The following is a 21731-nucleotide window of genomic DNA, read 5'->3' on the forward strand; positions in this document are numbered from 1 at the left end:
GTACAAGGGACATTAAATACTTCTCTCTTTCATTGGATGAAACAGGTAACTAGTACATTTAAAGTCAAAGGACAGCCTAGAATTTGCCTACGCCATCACCACACAACAAGTTAAGAGGGTGTGAAACATCACTGTTATACATACTCTTTCCAAGTTATAAAAGAAACTTGTTTTATTTGACTTATACAGTGGTACCTCAGAACTCGAACTTAATCCGTTCAGAACTCCGGATCGAATCCTAAAAAGTTTGAGTTCTGATCGAATTTTCCCCATAAGAAATAATGAAAAACCAATGAATTGGTTACCGGCCACAAAAAAATTACACCGAAATATGTTTTTTTTTAGCATTTAAACACAAAATAAACCTGATAAAACAAGAAGAGCATATACTGTACTAAACACATCTAAGCACATTTACCAAAACAGTAATTTTTAAAGTAAGAAAATAAATGTATCCAAACAATGTGTCCTGCCCTGATCGTCCGCTCCTTCCGTATGCCACGCCCCCTCGTTAACCCTGTGTGGAATCCCCGTGTGATCAGCTGTTTCTGGTTGTTGTCATTAGTCCTTGTATTTAGTCCACGTTTCAGTTTGTTTCCCCAGTCCGGTCATTGTATTGTCCGTCTGCGTTTTGCCTGTCTTACCTGTAATTAAACCCCGTATTCCCCGATACCCTGACGTCTGCGCCTTTGTTTCCATTCCATTCCGTCCCTGCTGGGCACGACGATATTATTATAATTAAATGTATTAATGGTTTATTATTAATATTAAAATAATTAATAAGAAATCTTTATTTTAAAATATATTTTATTATATAATAATAATTACTGTTACTGTCTATCATTGTCTTTTTACTGTCTAAATATATGTATTTAGCTAGTGTAAACGATATCACAGCGAATGCGAGGCTGAGACTGAAGCGTTACCCTTTGTTTCCGCTGAGAGACGTGCCGCATGACTTATTTCCCCGCGCTTACAAGTTATCTTAGGTCTGCGCTCACGGTTTGACTTCTGAGATTCAGATCGAGTTCTAGGTCATTTTTTTTTCGAACTGGTTGGTTCGACTTTTTAGAACTTTGAGTTATAATGAGTTCGAGAACTGAGGTACCACGGTATTTTCATTTATGGTTGTTCACTTAACTTTCCTTAGCTTAAAGAGAATAAAAAATCTGCAGTATATGAAATAATTGGAAAAGTGATAAAAACCTGTGGTGGGCAGAAACTTTTGACTGGTAGAGTATTAGCAAGGTGAATTAGTGGGCTGGACAGAGCACTCAACACAGAGAAGCAGGAAATGACCATTGTACAATAAGGAGAGTGGTTGAGAATTATTATATTATTATTATTATTGTTATTATTATGGTATTATATAAGTTTAGTTAGATTGATTAATTGATTGATTGATTGATTGATGTAAATTTATTATTTTTTAGAAAAATAAACCATCTATTTTTTGTAAGGAGAATGACCATGGGGTGATAGATTGTTTTGCTTAATCAGTATATGTAGTAAATAGTTGAAACTACAGTAAAATAGAGATATCTGTGGACTTGCAGGCAACAGCTAATAAAGCAATCTAACTGCGATTTAATATCACTGGTTTGCTTTTTGTTATTCACGTCATTTCCTGCGTAAATCAATTTGATGTATACATACAACTCCAAAGGGGAATTGACTGATTTCATTGACAGTGTCATGAATGCTACCTAATCAGATCACCACAATGGTTGTACACATACTTGTCTTTTTGATTTGCAACTTTTTATTTAAATGCATGCATTTATGCATGACCTTTGCCTTATAAACTGTGGCCTGCTTAATTTCATGCAACCTGCCCCCAAGCTCACATCTCTACCCCTGGTTTCATCTCCTTTTAATATCTTGAATCTGCCACTACGAGACGCTAATACAGACAATACTCCTAGCACTACCTCATTTCCCAGGAGAAAGACTATTCTTTATTGCATGATGTTATTTTACATGTGCTAAATACACCAGGTCAAGCGTAATATTATTTGATAAATCCTGTTATAGCCCCATTTGTAATTTTCGACACCGGCCCTTACAAGAAGGGAGTAGGAGCCAATATGCTGTCATATAAGCAGCATGATTAGGAAGGCAGATAGCATGACTCTGCACCGGGCTCCAGCTGCCGTCTTGGCTCCTATGAGAAGATGATTGCCATTAGAAGGCCTAGCCTGAGAAGGATGTTAACACACCACTAAGCCATTACCTGGGTGCCTTTCATCTGCTGCTCTCTCACAAAGGCTCTACATTACAGACCTCTATAGGTGTACTCGCAACTCACATCTGCCATTCAAGCATGCTTTTACCACTACTACTATGACTACTACTACTATTATTATTATTATTATTATTATTAGGTAAATTTTATCAGGAGTACAACCTGCACAAAATGTAATATATATCATCATATACCGATACATTCACTCACTCTGTAACAGCTAATTTCTATAGTCTTCCCCATAAAGGCACCCATTCCAGCTGAAGAGCAGTGCAAACCAGCACACACTTTCCCTAATTAATCTGTCACATTAGCAGGGTGTAGCAGAAAGGTCTGCAGCTGGATAATAGCTTCACATGCTGGGGTTAGACAGCTGAGTACCTCTCACTGTTTACTACTGTTAGCTGCCATCTACAGGACTGAACAAATATCACTCATCTCCAGGTTTGCTAAACTGCATGATGAAGCTGACATCGCATACAGCTGGCTGACAGGCACACATCTAATGTGTGTGCTATTCTTCATGCCACGGCGAGACAAGCTTTTGCAGTAAAAGTTTCTGTGAGGGATGTTTTGCTGTGTTTCCACTCATTCCATTAATGCGGATCAGTATATCAAGGTCAGCAGAGGTTTGAGGAACACCAGTACTGGCTGCGGTAATCCCCTATTCATTCCTTTCCCAGTTACCAAGCATCAGTCCCCCAAGGCTCTTCCAGGAGTGGGAGGAGAAAATCATGAATTAGTGAAATACCGAATGGAAGAATGATCCTGGTATAACACTGACTCAGACAGAAGCCCAAAAGACTAAGAAGTTGTATTTTATTTTTGATTCCTTTGTTCACCTGTATATAAAATGGCATAATTCTCCAATATTTCTTAATAATGAAATGGTCCTTCTCATTTTCACCTTATTTTGCATATAATTCACTGGAAAAGTGAAAAGTCATGAGTGAGGCACTCTCTAAAAATGAGAAGCAGTCTTTTAGTTCTTTGTTATTCTTAGTCACTCTTACCCATGGAGCCATCCCGAGAATAGCTTTTACACTTTGTGTTACCTCCTTCCCAGCATGTCACCCTCATAAACTTCACAACAACAGGCACACATTAGCTGTCTTCCATGAACAGGGTAGGACCCCAGGACAAGCGCACCCCACCAAACAAAATCAATGGATTCATGTGATGGGAGCAGGACCCTTCCCATGACCTGCCTAATCATGTTAGCATTTCTTAGCCTAAAACTTTCTCCTTCCACACAGCACTTACTCCCTTCTCCACTTTCATTTTAACCGATTTTTTGCACTTCAGTTTTCAAAACCATTTTGCACACCATTCAACTAGCTTATGAGAGGACAGTGAAGGACAGAGAAAATCACATCATACTATAGAGGTAGCAGGATCTGAAAGAGTTTTCATGCATTGTGTAACTTTATATAAGACCAAACTTGTGAGATCTGTATGCATGAAAAAGGCATTAAGTCTTAAAATCATGGCTAAGAAGATCAAATACAAAAGATTCTGTTATTACAGTGATTATTATTGCACCTTTAGGTGTTCTATTCTTTAATCAAATTACATTTATTTGCATTTATTTATTTAGCAGATGATTATGCCCAAGGAGACATACAAGTGAGACAGAAAATATATCATCATGAATCAAGCATATATTGAAAATGGCTTAAGAATTTGTATAATTGTGCATAATGATTTGGGAAGTGAATATTTTTCTGAAAAGTAGTAATAGTGTATTATTCTGACACTAGCATGCAGCCGTGTTTTCTATATAAAAGTAGTATATACCACTATATAATAAAACTACTGAAATCAAAGAAATGGCAGATATGTGCAGGCTCTTCATTATAATTATAATTACTTTTTGTAATATATACTCAAGATGCTCTGTATAATTGGCATTCCAGCACATGCTTACCATCTCACATAACTGGGTGTGGACATTACAAGCAGACTACAAACAGAGTCACAGAATTCCTTGTTTCTTTGTTAATACATGTTACAACAGGGACAGAACTAAAAACTGGTTCTTATATCTGTATAGGACTAAAATCCCGGGATGCCTACTTCTGTGTTGATGTCAATGGAAAGGCTTCGTGCTTCATTTGAGTTATCAGCCCCTTTACAGGACCAATTATTCTGATATATAGTACACCTAGAAACTGTAAGGTTAAAGCCAAGAAATTGGAAAGGTCACAAAAATCTGCAAACTAAGTGTGTCAGAGAAAAACTATTGCAATTAAAAGGTATCTAAATGACAGAACATTCATGAGCCTAGTCATCAAAACCATTATAACAACATTCTGAGGGCATAAGGGAATTAGTGAGCGATGTGTGTGAATAAACATCAGTTCTCTGTTGCTAGCTTACTTGAACTTTGATGTATTGGTCCAAAGAAGGAAATGCTAGGCATGAAAAACAGAAGCAACAAATATTCTTTAGCAGACCACTTACCCATTACTATCTATTATCTAGTATAAATAGCTCATATAGGTAGCTAAGTGATCAGAAAAAGAAATGTAGCTAGCATTGACGTAGTTAGTGGATTTTTATGCAAGGGGTTGATCTGCAAGGAAGCATCTGAATGAAATGCGGTCTGCAGTATAATGGAGACTGGCACAACTGGTCCAAACAGTTGTGATTTTACATGGAAAATATGCCTTACTGGTGCAATGAATGCATTTCAGTGGATTTTCAGCTTCAGAATTTCAGAGTTTCAGCAGACACCATTTGAAGGCCAAGATAGGCATTCAGCTAAGAAATGAGAGTAGGTGAAAGGTATGATGGCAATGTGTAGCAGCAATAACCTGCCCTTGCTCACTTAGAAGCACGCACCCGACGCCGTTCTTGATAACCTTCCCTGCTACGCTCACTCAAATCAGGCGCCATGTTGTGTCAATTCCTACTGTGTGTAGCGTGACAAACCTCAATCCCTGTCACGAGCAGCAGGGCCAGAGAGGCTGACCTTTACCAGGGTTAATGGCTAAAGGGCAAGCGAGGGGTGAATGAAAAATGCATCAGGGACAGCAAAGGAGAGAAACGAAGTCAATGACAGACTGATTAGCATTTATGGCATTTGGAAGGCATATCCCTGTCACAGGCCCTTCACTCTCTTGGCCTTGCTTTGCTTTACACACTTATATATCAATGACAAACTACTCAGGTTCCTCATAAACCAGCAGAAGCTTTGTTGTCATAAAAACTGCAGTAATGTGGGAAATAAGCCTAAGGGGTATGTGCACTCATGATATGTACCACTAAACCACTAACTAGTTCCTTCAAATGATGTCAGTGTTATTTTTATCTATTAACATGCAAATAACATGAACACATACTGTACATATATGTGTGTGTATACAGTATATGAGGTGGCACCGTGGTGCGTACATGCTGGTGTGATAGCTTACCTCTGCCAGAGGCACGATGCCCTGCAGAGCTCTCTGGCTGATGTACAGGGTAGACAGTCCCTCTGCCTCTGCCGCAGTGGATCCTGGGTACTCAATCTGCCACCGCACCGGCTGAGTGGACTGCACATTGATGAAGTTGTCGATCTCAAACTCTACACGCATGACCTCGTGGGCGGAACGCTTCGCCCTGGAGAGACAGGAAAAAGCGTTTGGGTGAAGAGGAAGAGGACAAAGAGCTGCTTATTGACCACAGAATACATACACAACAAGGATTAGAGGCTAAACCATACAAAAATAATAACAGACAAAGAGTAGGATGTAAAAGGTCAACGTAAATGAAAATGAACATTTAAAAATGCACTCAGTACTGGGGGCTCAGTGGTTGGTCTCATACGTCCACACAGTGAGGTGAACTGGTGCCTCTGAATTGCCTATAATGTGTGACTGTGTGCTCTGTAATGCTTGACATCACATTAAGGATGTGCCTCCCCTCCTGCCCTTCCTGAGACAGGCTTCAGTCTCACCCCCCCCCCCCCCAGCCCTCTACTTGATAAGCAATATAGATTACAGCTGGGTGGAAAACTCTCACAAAACATTTTTTCGCTTAAAGCTACTAAACTGTCTTTGCTATTTTGATTGTGCATGTCCTTCACGTCAACTAAAATACAATGCATAATCAACCATTTGCAAAGTATAATTAGGAAATCACATAAGGTTTACTCCCAATCATCATTTTTACCAATAAATTATGACAGGAAGTTTAGTTACTGTCAGATTTTATTACTGTCGCACAACATACGTACAGAAAGAGCGAAGCATTTAAATAAAGTAAATCTAATCTAAATTTGTTAACTAGGATTCATTTTTGGGTTTTAAATTGACCTGAAACTTTCCCTACAGTAGTTGGTGTACTAATGTTTTAATGCATGGAGTTAGAATTCTAGCAATGTAAACTGTGTAATTGATATTTTTATATGTAGAAATAGAAAGTAAAAGCTATGGACTATAGCTCCATTTTAATGTATCAGATCACCATAAAACCTTGTGCCTTGGACACACATTATTGTCCAGGCCTGCACTTCACCAAGATATATAACCGCTCACTGCCGATCTTTGACTGCTGTGATCGCTAAGGCGATGACCTTTGCCCTAGATGGCCTTCAGAGAATTCCCTGCAGTATCGTTTACAACCTTAGAACAGGTTCCATTACAGCCCCTCTATTGGTTGCTTGATGGATGTCGCAGCTCTTGACATACCCTTTTTCAAAGTAATTTCATCCCAAATAAATAAATAAATAGACAGGCGCAGCCTTAAAACTTGCAGCGTGGATCGAGGGGGGGCATGAGAAAGGGCAGCGGAAAATGGAATACAAGGATGAATGGAGTGTTAATCACTCAGGACAGAATGATAATAGCAGCACAACAGCTTTACATCGACAACGCTGGTCCTGTCGCCCCATAAATCAGCCACTGCCTGCATAGCGTGCAACTCCCACCACCTCAGTCCTCAACAAGAAAGAAATATGATGGCACTCGCTTGACCATGCTGCGAAGAGGGAGTAATCATTGCTTTATAATCCTTGAGTACAATATGAGGGAAGAGTGGGGTGATGAGACAGATGTTCTCCAGCACACGGCAGCCGTGGCCTTGCTGAGCACCTGGGTTTGACACTTACAGCACTGGCACTTAGAGTCTACTGCCTTTAGCCAGCAGCCAGCAAAAGAAACCAAGACAGGAGGCATGTGGAAAGGGGTGCAATTATCAAGTTTCTAGAAGTGTATCTGGAGAAGTATTTCCATTAATAACTTCTGCTGCTTATAGGAATAGCCTTGGTATGTGAAAGTATTAAAATAATTTGAGATAGTTAACTAGATTAAGGTCATAATTGAAACATTATGCAAAGGAGACTAGAAGAAACAGGTTGGTTAGGCAAAAAACAACAATAACAAATGGTATAGGAGTTGCCTGAGGTGGAATGCAAACTAAGGCAGAGGTGGAAAGGAAGAAGGTGGTGAAATCTGTCACCTATCCCACAATCATTTCTGAAATCTCACATGACAAGATAATCCAAGGGTGGTCCAGTGGCTCAGTGGGTAACACTGATGCCTACTGAATAAAGAAGAGAGAAATTCCAGCTACATCCTGCCCCAATAACCTTTGTAGTTTGTGTACTTTCTCCATGAACAGATTATTGGGACATCCACTGAGAAAGGTCAAGATCAAAGCAACCACCAACCCTGCCTAACTTAATTCAGGCACCAATGCAGTAAAAACCAAATCAGGAAGGAGGTAAGAGGATTTATAAGATTACCTTGCCTCAGAAGAATTAGAGATGATATTAAGCATTAAGAGACAAATAACTGCATGCATGATTAGCATACAGTAGGTAGTGAGATCTGAAGTTACACATCCAAAGGAGGGTTAATCATTGTATTAAAAAGTTAATGAATGCAGAAAAGCAGAGCTTGAACGACGAAGCTATGTGGAACCACCAAAGTGCCAGCAGACTAGTATTTCAGGGTTATATTCATGAGCTACAGCCATGACAGGTAAGAAACTTAGATTAGTTAGATTCTGGCGCAACTAAAAAATTTACCCCACACCAGTCATTGGAATAGCACTGTAACTGACCTTGGCTGATGTTCCGAAGAGTGTAAATTAATTACTACCATTTGAAAGCCTCAGAGGGCACAGTCAGTTGGTTCCTCTACTTGTCTCTTAAACATGCCAGAGAACTTTGTTTCTGGTCTATGAGCTTTGTTAACACTGTTTTTAATGCAGCTGTGAAAACACAACTATTGGGGCTAAATAATCAGTGAGATAAAAGCCATCTATCTGTCCATTGTTTTATTTTCGACAATCTTATATGAATTTGCTAAATTCACTGTACTATCTGGAGCTGATCGTAAGTACAGAGATAGAGGCCATGTCTCACTGGGAAGGAATCATGTTCCATCACAGGGAATGCACTCTAATCTCTATTGTGTCCTTGGACTGTGGGAGTTTGTAATGGAAAGTCAAGCAAACACTGGGAGAACATGCAAACGCAGAGTTCCATGGAGACAGTGTTCCTCCCCTTAGAGTTAACAAGTAGTTTCCTTCATAAAAGAAAAAACCGGCTAACGCCAACATATCACTGTACCCATGACCAACAAGTTCTTCATCTGAGCCACACGCTCAGCCCACTGAGAAGCAGGGAAACCCCACAAGGGTAGAAGGGCTAGAGACAGAGATGGGAAAGGGTGGAATGATGAGCAATGCCTGCTGGCCAAACGGGGTAAGATCGCAGAGGGTGGGGACACACGATACTGGCCCTGACACTAACCTGCCGGACCGGATATTTGCACCTTCTCACCAAGGCTTTTGAGTAGTGGTCCAGAATCGCCTACCGCTACTGGATAGGCAGTAACTACAGTGCGCTATTTTAGAACCAAGCAAATCCAATATGAACAGAGCAAATTTTCCTAAAAGAAAATCCTTTGTTCCCATGTCAATGGCTCCATTACACAGTAGTGTATCTCCTAGCAATCTGCAAGGGAGCCGTCAGTAGGAAGGCCAACCATTGGCTGAGTGTGACTAATCTTTTGTTGCAATTCAAGACCATACCTCTGACTGCACAGTAATAATTTGTCATGAGTGTTAAACATATTCGAGATGTTGGGGGAGGTAGGCGACGATTTCTTTTTCTGAACTGAATTAATTAGACAGCATTGATTTCAGCCACTATCCAACTCTGAGGAGAAGCCAAAGTATTTATTTTGTGTCAGATGAAATAAAACTGGGAGACGGATCTCAAGGCCATTTATCACAGAGGCCTCTTTTTTAACCTTTGCAGAGGAAGTCATATTTCAAAAGAGGACCCAAAAAAATCTCTAAAGATTAAGGGGTATATGTGTGTGGGTCCTGTAATCAACAAGACCTAAAGAGTAATGTTCTTATGTTTCTCCTCTGACAGGTCCACTCAGGTAAACTGGACCCTTTGAATGTGACTTGTGCTTCGCAAACTTTATGAAATTTGTCCATGGAGAATGGAAGATGTGTTTTTTTCATAGTCTAAGGAAATTTGGTATCCAGAAATGGCTGCACAGCCCTTTTCCTCAAACTGTTGGGGAATTCATAAGCCCAAATTCTGAGGATAAACAGCGCCCTGCACTGGAGCATCATTCTCAGCACTGCACTGTATTTTTTATTTTTTGCCTCAGTATTGTGAAAATTATTTTTATACCTTTATACATTTATAGTAAGAGCAAGTCAATGAATATCATATATACTGTACATACATACAGTATGTAAATACATACAATACAGTCAGACCTCGGACATTCGTGAGGTTAGGTTCCAGAACCCGTCGCGAATGAGGAGGATTCGCGGATGTTTGGTTGAGTCACTAAAGATGGTAATATGACCTCAGTCATACTCCCAAAACACTTTAATTTAATTTAATAGTTAGCTTAATATATTACCTTAAAAAAAAAAACAAATGTTTGATGTAAAAATAGAGTACAGTATCGCCTAACACATATTTGTCACACTAGCACCTTTATACAGTACAGTATACTAATGTTACCCCTACTAATTCATAGAACACGGCATTGGCTTCCGTTCTCTTTTGCATTCACAGTACGGTGAAATTAGTAAACGAACGGGACTGTAAACTTATTGACAGAAGCCATATACGTAACCAAGGTACAACTCAATAAAATACGTAAAGGAAACATGTACTGTACGTACAGGGTACAGGTATTCAATCAAAATTACGTTAAGACGTACAGAAATAATAAGTTATAAAAATACTATGTGTATGCTAACCACGAAAAACAGAGAACAAAAATACATGCACACATTAAAAATAATTTATAAAAAAACAGTAGAATGAAATTTTCGCAGATCTGTGAATTCGCGAATCATGAAGCGCAAATGCACGAGGGCTGACGGTACTTGAAACAAGACATTCAGTACAAATATACCCACAAAAAAATCCATGTGCAATAATTAGCTCAAGGGTGATTCCTGTTTTGGGCCACATATTCATGTCCTTGTGTTTAACTGGCTCTTATTCTTTTATAAAATTAGACAAATCTTTATAACAAACCTATTTTATTATGTGTTTAGGTGTTTTGTATTGCTCTAACAAAGATAAATTATTATTTTTATCTTTTTACATCTCTTTAAAGCACCATTTCTCTGGAATATGCGCTCATTTTAGCATGTCCCAAATGCAATGTATTCAACTTCCTAAGTAAATATAAACTATAAAATTCCAAAAACCAAAACTTATTCTTTATTATTTTGATAGACTAGGGTACACTACCTTTAGAGAAAGAAACAAATCTGGTGAAACTTATTTTGTTTTCTATAATTATATAATATATTATATGTCCCTGCATTTGTTTTCCACCCTGTGAGCCTCTAGTTTCTTGGCTCCCTAAAAAAATTACAAATCCATACAGCCATTTCCACGAAGTGACATCATTTGTTTTTGGGGGGAAATTCAACTGGAAGACTAAGGTAAGCTTTAACTGTCACTCTCTCCTGTATTTTTCTCAATTTTATATTACACACCGGTTTGAGGCACCCTTAAAGTTCCACCCTGTTAGTATATATTATGGGAAATATTTATTGGAAAAAATATTTTTTAAAACATGTTAAAAATAGCTATTTAAATGCTGATCAGCTGTAGAGTGTGTGCTAGCTAAATGTTGCTCACTCAAAGAGCTAGAGCTAAATTAGCTAGAAATATTCCACCCTGTTAGGTTCCACCCTGTTAGGCTATGTATGGGATATGCAGCCTACTGAGTAGTACAAGAATATTTATTATTTTCATTAAAATGACTAGATTTATTATTTGAGTGTATTTCTTGTGTATGATAATGAATAATAATGTTATAATCAAAAAGTATTGTTATTATTATTTTATGAGTATATTTCTTAATTATTTATGTTACTACAGTGGTATTATTATTATTATTAGTTGTAGTAGTAGTATTGTTGTTGTGAATCTGAATCTACTTGTTAAGAGGCCTACTCAGTTCCACCCTGTTATATTCTATTCCACCCTGTTAGGCAATGATTTAAAAAAATATTCTAATCACAACAGTAAGTGTTTGGTATATTTGTATATTGTTTTGTTAAATGAGCTACATATAATGCATCAATATACTTTTATTTCTAACGAATGAAATTCCTCATACAAGACAACAAAATGGGAACAAAAAATGCACAGATTACATTATTCTGACATTGTACTCTTCATAAAATTAAAACTGTTAATGCTACAAGAATGAAAGTTTTATCATAGCAAAAGGGGCACACTGTATCCCAGAAAATTTCAGTATTGTTTGACTTGTACATTACTTAAACTCTGTGATTACCATGTACATGTCCCTAACAGGGTGGAAAACATCTAGAGAAATATAAACAAAAAACATCCCATAATTATAATATTTTCAACCCCTGAGCTTGGCAAACATGCATTCCTCATAGCTACCTGTAAGTATGGTATAGTCCTGACAAAATGTTTAAACCATAAAATACAATCATTCCAATTTTCAGAAAACAGGCAGCCAAATATGTGGTCCAAAACAGGAATCACCCTCAAGCTAATTTCACCCTTATGCCCATTATAGGGATAGTAAGTGAAAAATAGATAGTAAAAATAGATAGTAACCAAAAAATAATTGTGCCTTTCTTTTTAAGAAACTCTTATTGTTCAGTTATCGTCCTGGTTACAGAGAGTGCTGAACATATATAGTAACTAGAAGATAAGGACAATTTTGGAAAATAGACCCTTATTATTACTACTAGTGATGCAGGTACATCATTAAGGCATGGAAAAATGGCCACTACATGTAATATGATTATTAGAGGGAGGCGTGTAATAGTATTCAACAAGTAAAGCTCTTTCTCTAAAATGCATTGCATGTGTATGATGCAGAATGTCAGCCACAGAAGACCACATTTAATTACAAATATTTTGCAGTGTGCTTTATGCTTATCCTCGGTATGGTTAAACTGCATCCGGCCCTGCAAGCGGTCCTCTCCCTTGCAGGGAAAAATTTGGGGATTGGTGGTGGGATTGGCACTCCAGCCACCGTAATAACTTCACACGGCTCCAATAAAGCAGGTAGAACTCTTTTCTGCTCTCCATCGGAGTAGCTCTGCTGCAGCTGCCCAGAGGAAGGCTGCACACATCATGAAGGGGATGGGGAAAGCCCTCAGAAGCCTCACCCCCGGAAAAGTCAAAACCGCCTGAGATCCAATAAGATCAGGCCTGTTGGGGATCAGAACTGATGTGGTGCTGAGGCATCATCTGCTGCACGCCAGCACTCGGCTTCCATTCTGTGGTGACCATTCTGGGTAGACTCGTGGAATGTCTTGTCTCTCTGGCATGATGACCATCTTCCTCTGCTGTGGGAGGAGCTTCATAAACTCCACATTTCGGTGGTGGCACCATCTGAGGTGTGCAGACCATGGAGTGGCCAGATCTCTGTAGGTGGGTATACCTATTATTGGTCTAGTCACTCTGATGGCTGCCATATTCAGATAGTAACTGTTACTGTGGCAGATCAGCTCCTCCCGATGGTGTCACTCCTGTTACAAACATGTTATAAGATGCAGATTAAGGCACTCTCTGGGTGTCTTGTCTCTTGTCTCAGTGTATGCTCCAACCATGGTGAGTGATGCCTCTATTAGGGAGATGTTTTATTTGCAACTTTGCTGGTTGTTGATTGGTGCCCAGTAAGTGACACTCCTCTGGTCATAGGTGACTGCAATATAACCACTGGCACTGACAGGGCTGGCTAGAGGATTGTGCTGGTCTCCACGGGTCTGGCGACTGTGGGAAAAGTGGCTTCAGGCTCTGTTTTGACGATCTAACGCAAAGTGTACAGCATACAGTGCAACTAACATTTATTGGCATGTCCAAATCCATTCTGGTATTTTAACGGCGGAAAAAAAACAGACTTGCTCCAGCACAAGGTGCAAAAAGGTTGCCCTAAGTTTCCTAATTGTTCAGAGGCATGTTTTGGCCATAACAAGTAATGGTGTATCACCTCACCTTTAAAAGGCAGCAGTGTATGATCTACAGCAAATTGCTATGACAATGAAGCATTTCCCAGCAAACCAGATCGCTTTTCACCCGAGGAAACAGACATGCTTGTGTATGTGGTGAAAATGCGTGAGCAAATCATCTACGGGAGCACCACTGTTACACCTAAGCCTTTTGAGCTGAAGCTGATGTGGAATGAGATAGCAGTAAATGTGTCCTCGTTTTCTGGCATCACCAGACCATCCACTCAATGCCGAAAGCAGTATGATGAAGATGGAGTAAATAGAATCTCGCTGCTGAATGAGAGCAGCGGCTGGAAACGGACACTTAACTATGTGTGTTTTTTATTTTAATTTTGGGTTTGCAGTTCTCAAAAAAAAAAAAGTGCAATTTTTATTAATGCAAAACACAACCTACTGTACAGTTTTTAAGGTGTTTTAAAATGTTCCAATAAAAGGCAATAGGGTTGTTATTTTTCTCCATCCCACAATTTAGATTCCTTACCAGGCTACAGACAATTCAGCTCCTCCACCAGCTGAACCCTCCTTGCCTGTGCTGCTGCCAGCATACACTGCTTTGTTGGCTTCAGCATGTGCAGTTCAGTATCATGCCTTCTATAGTCCTCCAATGTCTCCTCATTTATGTCCAACAGGCATCCATCACGCATAGCAATGTTATGTAACATACAACATGCCACAAAGAATGCTGCGACCTTCTGAGGGCTGTATTGTAAAGGTCCAGTTGACTTATCTAAATATCTGAAATGCATTTTCAGCAATCCAAATGTGCTTTTAGGTACAGCACATTATCAATTCTGATAATGAACTCGAAAGATTTTTCCAATGATACGGTTTGTCTTGTACTTTATATATATGTGTATATATAGTATGATTGATATACAGTGGTACCTCAGTTCTCGAACTCATTAGAGCTCGAATTTCTTAAAAGTCGAACCAACCAGTTCGAAAAAAAATTACCTAGAGTTCTATCTGAATCTCAGAAGTCAAACTGTAAACACCGACCTAAGATAATTTGTACCCGCGCGGAAATGAGTTACGCCGCACGTCTCTCAGCGGAAACAAAGGGTAACGCTTCAGTCTCAGCCTCACATTAGCTCTGATAGCATCGTGCATGTTTACACTAGCTGAATACATATATTTAGACAGTAAAAATACATTTAGACAATGATAGATAGTAACAGTACATTTAAAAATAAAGATTTCTTATTAATTATTTTAATATTAATAATAAACCATTAATACATTTAATTATAATAATATTGTCGTGCCCAGCGGGGACGGAATGGAGACAAAGGCACAGACGTCAGGGTATCGGGGAATACGGGGTTTAATTACAGGTAAGGCAGGCAAAACGCAGATGGACAATACAATGACCGGACTGGGGAAACAAACTGAAACGTGGACTAAAAACAGAGGACTAATGACAACAACCAGAAACAGCTGATCACACGGGGATTCCACACGGGGTTAAGGAGGGGGCGTGGCACACAAAAGAAGCGGACGATCGGGGCAGGACACATTGTTTTTTTTAACTTTACACACTTACTTTACAAATGACTGTTTTGATAAATGTGCTTAGATGTGTTTAGTACATTATATGCTCTTCTTGTTTTATCCGGTTCATTTTCTGTTTAAATGCTAAAAAAAAAATACATATTTAGGTGTAATTATTTTTGGGGCCGGGAACCAATTCATTGGTTTTCCATTATTTCTTATGGAGAAAATTCGATCAGAACTCAAACTTTTTAGGATTCAATCAGGAGTTCTGAACGGATTAAGTTCGAGTTCTGAGGTACCACTGTATATAGTACAGTATGATTACGTGAAAAGACCAGATGTACTCTATAATAAAACATATGTAAATTATACTGAAATAACAACATACCATTAGTGCACTTTGAGCGGGTATCTGTGTCAATAACGAGTGTCAGGCACCCTCACATTTCTAAAATGTGCCACTTAAAAACCGTTTAGGCATGGTTTTTGTTGGTCAAAAGCGCAATGTCATTTTGCTGCCTTAAAATAGCAACGCACCGACAATGCGCCCGGCCAAGCCTCATTTAAAAAACACCATTCTTACGAGCAGAAAGCTGGTGCAAAATCATTTGCTATTTTGATGACATGCGCACATGGAGTGAAAATGAACAATACGCTGGTACAACACCACCAAAACAACTTTGCGTCATGCTTTGTGCTGGGCCCTTCATGTTACTCCAATACTGGTGGTGCGAAGATCGATCGATCACATCCTTGAGGGCAGATGCTGGAGGCTCCTACCGAGCTGTAGGGTCTATAGAAGTGCCCAGCTTGTGAACTCTGACTACAGATTTGTTGTTGCTACTATGAAGATTCAGCTTACTGTAGGTCCAGTAGACTACCATCTATTAGGGCAGTGAGGCTGGGCCTTCCAATCTCCCAGATCAGGCTGTTAGAGTCTGCATGCAATTTGTGTGTTTGTGAATTTGGTGCGGCTGCCAATTCTAATGTGATATGGGAGACCTCCTGCAACAAGACCCTGAAGGTTGTTGAGGGTTGTGTTAGTGTTGCCAGTGCTCCCAGAAGGAGGTGTTTCATATTGCAGGGTACCAATGATATTATCAACAGAAGTTGCAGTGCTAGGCTTGATGGCAACTCCGGTCTGTACCGGAAACTGAGAAGGACTGCTGCGAGAGCTCTGAGGGCAGATAAGGAGGTGTCTGTTAGAGAGATCTGTGAGCAAGTGACACACTGTCTCTGGGTCTACAGTCTAGCAACCCAGATCGTTCTTACAAAGGAATCAAGACATTATGCGCATCCAAATCTGTTCCTCCTAACCTCGCAGTCAGGGTGGATGATGGAATGGTCCTTATGGATGATACTGCAGTTGTGACCTGCTTGGCTGGCTACTTTGAGAAGCTGTTTAAAGCCGATCCACTGGCTAGGACATTGGACATCTCTGGGTCCGCAGATCTTGAGGCTTGTGGTTGCATGGATGGTGAATCAGCTGGGGGTAGGGAAGACCACAGGGATCTGTGGTATCCAGGGTCAACTTCTCCAGGCTGGTGGTAAGGCTGTCCTCCATGCATTGCAAGCTATCTTTGCTTCTATTTGGGACACGGGCATCATCCCAACTGACTAGAAAATGGAACTTTGTTGTCCCTATCTGGAAAGGGAAGGGTGATCGCCTAGATTGAGGCAACTATAGGGGGATAACACTGCTCTCAGTGCCGGGTAAGGTCCTTGCTAGGGTCATTCTCAATAGGATCCATGATCACTTGCTCACCTACCAGTGACCGGAGCAGTCTGGTTTTACACCTACGCAGTCTACCATTGACCACATCCTGGCACTGAGGGTTCTCGTTGAAACACAAACACAAATATTGGCATAGTTTCTTTGTCGATTTTTGTAAAGCATTCAACTTGATCAAGCTGCCCTGAGGGACATCCTGAGACTTTTCAAGATCCCCCAAAGTTGCTCGACGTCTAAGCTGGCCTGTTCATTGGCACAGTGCTGTACCAAGTTGGGGTTAGAATTCTTCCTAGTTGATTCTGGGGTTCATCAGGGGTATGTTATTGTTCCTACTCTATTTAATGCCTGCATGGACTAGGTGTTGGGCAGGGTCTTGGGGTCCAGTGGCTGAGGAGCATCTGTTGGTGAAGAAAGATTCACTGATCTTTGTCAACAATGCTGTGATCTCTGCGGTATCAATGGAGGCTCTGATTGGGGCTCTTGAGAGACTGAGTGAGAAGTCTGAGTGTCTGACCTTTTGGGCACAGCCATCAGGAGTGTGTCTGTCTGCGGAGAGAATGTCAACCACGTCAAGAGGTTCACTTTCCTTCGCAGAAACATTCCTGTCTCTGGTGGCTATTCCTATGAAATCAGTAGACAGATTAGCAAAGCATGGGGGGTCATGAGATCACTGGAAAGTGGAGTGTAGTACTCCAGATATCTTTGTAAGAGGACAATGGTTCAAATCTTTAGAGTCCTAGTGGTCCCATTTTTGCTGTTTAGCTGCAAGAAACAGAAGCTATCCAGTGATCTGAGATGAATACTGGACTCCTTTGGTACCGTGTCTCTTTGGAGAATCCTTGGGTACCGCTGATTTGTCAAATGAGCGGTTGCTCAAATGAGGTACATTATTTGCATTGTGAGGAAACTATGGCCTATGGTGCAATTCCCTGAGGGAGATCTGGCTTGAAAGATCCTCATTGTTGATTACCCGAGTGGCAGGAACAGGCCAGGGGGACGCTCACGTAACACCTGGCTGCGGCAGATAGATGGGCGTTTCCTGAGGGCGGAACTGGACCACGTGTTGGCCTGGGGGGTTGTCAACTGACTGCCTTTCTCATGAAAAGATTGTGCTTGAAAAATTGTTAGGCTAGTCAATAGTACTGTATCTTAATTCCTATCACAATTCCTCTGCAGGAATCATAAAAAAAACTAGCATCTTCTCCAAGCAAAACTATAGTATCGTTCCCTCAAAAAAAAAAAAAAACAAAGGAACAGAGTCACCAAGCGAGAAAGTCGTCCTTTACTTATTTCCAATGACAAGTTAATACTGTCCCATTTTTCCGCTTTGCCACCATTTCCCATTTCTCTAAAACGACTGACCTTTTTGGAAGCGTTTTTTGTTTAGTGTTGAGTTCCATTGGAGATTTATAATGCGACATTACACTATTACACTGAATTATAATACAAGTCATCCCTGGTCAGCATGATAATAATGTGTGCAATCCACTGCAAACTGTATGTCATGAACTACCCATTTCTCTCACTTGTAGAAGGTACATAAACCGCTGTTAGGTCTATTGCAGTATTTAACACCTGTATTTCAGGACCAGAGTCTCCTTGAAGCTAATAACAATCAAAAATGGCATTTTGCACACAATACCCCAGTTGGCTGTGGCAAATGTGTAACACACAATCACTGGGGGCTTGTAGCCGAAGGACACAACCCTTTATCACCAGCTGCAGGTAAGAGCCCCACTACTTTGGGTGATACACCACCAAGGTCCTGTTCCTCCCTGCTTCCTTTTCTTCTCCCGAAAGAGTATTATAAGCCACTTCTCAACCAACGTCTTTTTAAACACAGACCCTTTGAAACACAAAAATCACGGATAACAAGTGAGATTTCATACGCAAGCTGTATAGGTATTTTTGGAATTATATAGATAACTTGCAAAAAGGAATTATTGAAAGCTTAAAGAGCAAACTTTAAAAGTTACAAAGTTGGCAACTTATCAAGGTGAGGGAGGTGCAAGTCACAATGAGTGTGGAACAGAGACGCATTCTGGTAAACCACCAATGAACATGCAGGGGCACAGAGGGCAATGGCAGCTTATATGGAGATATGAGTGGCACAATCTGTGAACTGGGCCAGACAATGCCACTGCAGGGATGCACAAAGTAAATCCCCCTGAGATTCCAAAGGACAGAGCTAGTGTAGACAGTGCCATCGCTCGAGCCTTGGGCTGGATGGCAGGCACTCTGCACCTAGAATTGGGTTTGACATGGCCCTCATGCCATGGAATGGCAGGTCACTGTCACAGCCAAGTGTGATGGCAGACCTGGGGGTGTCACGAGAGACCAAGGACCCCTTCATGCAAGTCACATTCTCATCTTTCTCAAGACACCTTGGGGACCTAAGAATGACCTAGTACAACCCATGAGGTGCCTTCAGGTTGGGTCATTTGCTATCTAGGAATTGGTTTCTGCTATTGTGCTCAGTAATTTCTTACATTTTGCCTGAATAAACAGATATATGAATTGTATTTCCACACTGTTCTCTAACGTTCTCTGTTATTTATATTATTATTCACAGGAGTCAGTTGTGAGAACTGTGATGAAGCCTTCACTCATTTATTGCCATGATGCATGTTGCATGACTGAAGCAGTGACACAGTCATCATTATGAATGAAGCTCAATGTGGGTGTGATATTTTGATAACCAACCAAAAGCAATGTGCTTCACAGCTATCTAAAACCACCTTTTCTTCATTACTAAGTTCTATACTGAATTATGCAATTCATACTTTCTGGAAGGGCAGTTCTGGAACCAACATCTGTGTTTATGACTCCCTGACATAATCCTAGGGCATTTATATCAAATTTGTCATATCAATCATTCTTGGGTTTTACATATCACATATCTAAAATATGAATTTCTGTATATTGTAATTTAAGCAGTATAATACACTTTGTTGATAATGCCGGAATAAAAAGTGAAATATTACCTTCTAAAACACAATATTTCTTTTAATAATAACACGTAATGTATCTAGATACCAAAGATTTGCATCATATATTATGGGAGCTTGGTTTTCAATGGAAATGGCCTACTGTAGGTCAAGTCATAGTAATATCTGTTCCAATACATGCTTAATACAAATAATCCAATAATCCAAATAAATGGATTAAAATAATCATAATAGACATTGTGTATGTTCTTTGCGCTAGATTGACATCCCATCCAGGGAGTCCCTTGCCTTTGTGACAACAGCCCTGTACTTTGTATTTTATGTATTTTCAGCAAATACAATCTATACTATTTCAAGCTATTTTTACGTCATGTATTTTGAGAAACAATAAGTTAAATAAAACTTTTGCTTTGTAGTCTTATACTTGCATAAAAGTCTCATAAAGGCAGTAAAAAAATGCTTAAGGAACAACAACAATTTTTACAGTAGCTATCAAAATTAGAAAACAAGTGACATTTTGTAATTTACAAAGTCACTGCTTACCCGAATTCGCAGTTGCCTATGATTTGAAGCGAGATATTTTTATTGCATTTCCTCAGTAAAAACGCTCTCACATCACAAAATAAAAGGTTGCAGCTCCTCAATCAGTGTAAACAAAACCCAGACAAGTGCTCTTGCTTAGGGGAGTTTTCACACGTTTTCTTAACCCAGCAACAACCGCAGGATTGTCGTGTCGTTATCATATGAATAGCGCTATTTGCAAATGGGTGGCGATCAGGTTTATCCCAGTTACCACAAGGCTGTGTATGAGGACGTAGACCCCCGAACCTCAACACAGCTGAGTGTGCTGACGCTATACTCTTCTCTGCAGTGACTAGCATGCAGTACAGCCAAGCCAGCAAGCAATGACGGAGGCATCAAAAACAGAACTGCATTGCTTTGCTGGTTGCTACCACCCACACAGAAAAGTTTCTTAAAAATAACATTTGATTCTTATATGTTTTACCCAAATCATATAAGCTTTTATTATGACGCTCAAAATAAATATACAATCAATATTAACTTTATCTGTCATTAGACATATATGTCCTTTATTGATGTAAAATACATATGAAATTAATGTACCATCAAACATTTGTGAAACATTTAAGTTCTACATTGATGTACAATGCATATGAATCATGGACAGTGGTTTCATGCAACTAGAATGAGTATTTTAAAAGGAAATATCCTTTTTCTGTTGATTCATTCAGTTTGTGTTCTGATAATAAAACATGAATTTTCTCATGTCTAATTAAACCAACTGAATGCGGAGGCATCATACATTTCTTTTATTAGAATATTTTAAAAGCAATAGAAACTGTTAGTAAGAAATACACGCAATTGACATGTATTCCTACTAAAGCCATATGTATTAACACACTAACTCTCCAGATAAATAGCTTTACATATTTCCTTTAACTGCCTAAGATTTGCACAGTACTGTAACTATTAATAAAGTAAGCACCTAATAAGACTATTCATGAGCCAGTCATTGCAATTTAAAGAATCAATTTTGAAAAATCAGGTTACTAGAGGAAGCTATGGGACAGATGGGTCGTAAGGCGTTTCTTGAAGTTAGATTCAAGATTACAGGATGTAGTTCGGCAACTCATTCCAACATGGGGAACAACACATGAAAGCTGTCTGGAGTGACGCTTCTCACATGGTTGAGGGAGCTCCAAGCAGTGTTGGTTTGCTGATCAAAAGGTGGAAGATGGGACATAGGTCTTTGGGAGCCTTTTGATGGAGATGGGTGCCTGTCCATTAATGGATCTCTATGTCA

General features: G+C 39.7%; 1 protein-coding gene across 3 annotated transcripts in view; it reads right to left on the bottom strand.

Moving 5' to 3' along the window:
* Nucleotides 1-21731, bottom strand: part of LOC111857809 (transmembrane protein 132C) — a 200220-nt gene that overhangs the window by 39151 nt on the left and 139338 nt on the right. For all 3 annotated transcript variants that reach the window (XM_023838982.2, XM_023838983.2, XM_072709118.1), the window contains one exon: nt 5662-5848. In XM_023838982.2, the coding sequence (XP_023694750.2) occupies nt 5662-5848 (187 nt within the window). The remainder of the gene's footprint in view (nt 1-5661; nt 5849-21731) is intronic.

This window comes from Paramormyrops kingsleyae, chromosome 2, assembly GCF_048594095.1.
Source record: "Paramormyrops kingsleyae isolate MSU_618 chromosome 2, PKINGS_0.4, whole genome shotgun sequence".
In the NCBI taxonomy this organism is placed as follows: Eukaryota; Metazoa; Chordata; class Actinopteri; order Osteoglossiformes; family Mormyridae; genus Paramormyrops; species Paramormyrops kingsleyae.